At 48.8% G+C, this 2510-nt stretch overlaps 1 protein-coding gene across 1 annotated transcript in view; it reads left to right on the top strand.

Moving 5' to 3' along the window:
- The window catches only part of LOC130587032 (cingulin-like), a 14822-nt gene that overhangs the window by 4676 nt on the left and 7636 nt on the right, over nucleotides 1-2510 (top strand). Inside the window, exons 3-5 of the mRNA XM_057387990.1 lie at nucleotides 399-569; nucleotides 1230-1391; nucleotides 2092-2421. Of these exons, the coding sequence (XP_057243973.1) occupies nucleotides 453-569; nucleotides 1230-1391; nucleotides 2092-2421 (609 nt within the window). The 5' untranslated portion in view covers nucleotides 399-452. The remainder of the gene's footprint in view (nucleotides 1-398; nucleotides 570-1229; nucleotides 1392-2091; nucleotides 2422-2510) is intronic.

Genomic DNA, 2510 nt, shown 5'->3' with positions numbered 1-2510 from the left:
TTGTACGGGAAATTCTCAGGTTTTTATGGGAAATTTTAGGGTTTTTTTATGGGAAATTCTCAGTTTTTTGGGGGAAATTGTAGGGGATTGTACGGGAAATTTTCAGTTTTTTATGGCAAATTCCAGGGTTTTATGGGAAATTTTAGGGGTATTTATGGGATATTTTGTGGCTTTTAGGGATTTGGGGAGGGATTTGGGATCTGGTTTCCAAAATCTTGGGATCTCTGAGATGTCTTCACTAATTTTGGGTCTGGATTTGGGATTTTTGGCTTTCATTTCCCACCATTCAGGATCGGGATCTCCGAGATTCCCTTGCTGGATTTGGGGAGGGATTTGGGATTTTCTTTCCCAGGGATTTGGGATTTTGGCTCCAGAATTCCCGTTTTTTCCCCCAAAAGCTGGAGCAGGTGACGTTGGAATCCCAGAGCTCGCTGGCGGCGCTGCGCTCCCAAATGGAGGAATTCCGGGAAAAATCCCGTCGGGAACTCACAGATTCCCAAAAATTGGCCCAGGACCGGGGGGCCGAGGTGGAGAAGCTCCAGGAGAACATCGGGAAGCTCCAGGATGAGGTCGGGACAGGAATTTCAGACCCTTTTTCCCTTTTTTTTTTTTCTGGGAATGACCCCAAATCCCGAATTCCCAGGGAATGGCCCCAAAATCCTGGGAAAATGGGTGGGAATGACCCAAATCCTGGGAAAATGGGTGGGAATGACCCCAAATCCTGGGAAAAGGGTGAAATAGCCCAAAATCCTGGGAAAATGGAGCAGGAATGACCCAAAATCCTGGGAAAATGGGTGGGAATGACCCAAATCCTGGGAAAAGGGTGGAAATGGCCCAAAATCCTGGGGAATGACCCCAAATCTTGGGAAAATGGAGTGGGAATGACCCAAATCCCAAATTCCCAGGGAATGGCCCCAAATCCTGGGAAAATGGGCGGAAACGACCCCAAAATCCCGAGAAAAAGGGGTGGGAATTCTTGGAAATTCATTAATTCCCAGATTTTTCCCATCGGATTAAACCGTTTTCCCAGCAAATCCCTTTTCCTCTGAAAATCCCCTCATTCCCTTGGGAATTCTGTGCCTCAATCCAACCCTTTCCCACCCCAAATCCTGGGATCATTCCCAAATTTTTCCCCCAATTAAACCGTTTTTCCCTGGGGGATTTTGGGAATTTTTTGGGGAATTTTTTTTGGAATTTCGGGAATTTTGGGAATTCCGTTTTTCCCGCAGATTTCCAGGTTGAAGCAGGCGCTGGAGGAGAGTCAGGAAAATCGGGATAAAATCCTTTTGGATAAGGAGTTGCTCCTGCAGAGATTCCAGAACCTGGAGCAGGAGCTGGAGAGCAGAAAACGCTCCCAGGACGAGCGATCCCGGCATTCCAAAGCTCTGGAGGTGAGGCAGAATTCCTGGGGAAAAAAAAATAAATAAAATTCCCAGAAAAAAAATTTCCCGGAAAAAAAAATCCCCGGAAAAAAATTCCTAGGAAAAATGATGGAAAAAGTTTTTCCAGAAAAAATTACTAAAAAAATTTAAAAATAAAAATTCCAGCAAATTCCTTTCCCTTCAGAATTCCAGGATTTTCCCCTTTTCCACCCCAAATTCCTTCAGGATTTTTTTGCCCCAATCTGCCCCTTTCTTACCCCAAATTCTCGGGAATTCCCGCCCCAATCCACCCTGAATTCCTGGGAATTCCCACCCCGAATTCCTGCCTTAATCCACCCCAAATCCCCTCAGGAATTCCCATCCCAATCCTCCCTTTCCCACCCCGAATTCTCTCAGGAATTGCCGCCCCAATCCACCCCAAATTCCCAGGAATTCCCATCCCAGTCCTCCCTGAATTCTCGGGAATTCCCACCCCACTCCACCCCAAATTCCTGGGAATTCCCATGCCAGTCCTCCCTTTTCCCACCCCAAATTCCCTCAGGAATTCCCGCCACAATCCCCTCTTTTCCTACCCCAAATTCCCAGGAATTCTTGCCCCTTTCCCACTCTGAATCCCCTCAGGAATTCCCGCCCCAATCCACCCTGAATTCCTGGGAATTCCCACCCCAATCCTCTTTTTCCCACCCCGAATTCCCGGAATTCCCGGCAGGAGCGTTCCAAGCGCCTGGAGCTGGAGCTGGAGGAGGAGCGGAGCTCGGCCGAGCCCCAATCCACCCCAAATTCCTGGGAATTCCCATCCCAATCCCCCCCTTTTCCAATCCCGAATTCCCTCAGGAATTCCCACCCCAATCCCCCTTTTCCCACCCTGAATTCCCAGGAATTCCTGCCCCTTTTCCCACCCCGGATTCCCGGAATTCCCACCCCAATCCCCCCTTTTCCCACCCTGAATTCATGGGAATTCTCATCCCAATCCTCCTATTCCTGCCCCAAATTCCTGGGAATTCTCACCCCAATCCACCCCACATTCCTGGGAATTCCTGCCCCTTTTCCCACCCCAAATTCCCTCAGGAATTCCCACCCCAATCCTCCCCAAATTTCCAGGAATTCCCACCCCAATCCACCCCAAAT

The sequence above is a fragment of the Malurus melanocephalus genome, unplaced genomic scaffold (assembly GCF_030028575.1).
Source record: "Malurus melanocephalus ecotype Western Australia unplaced genomic scaffold, MMel_1.1 scaffold_1473, whole genome shotgun sequence".
In the NCBI taxonomy this organism is placed as follows: domain Eukaryota; kingdom Metazoa; phylum Chordata; class Aves; order Passeriformes; family Maluridae; genus Malurus; species Malurus melanocephalus.
Note: the sequence above shows the minus strand (reverse complement) of the source record. Positions and strands in the feature narration are given on the sequence as shown.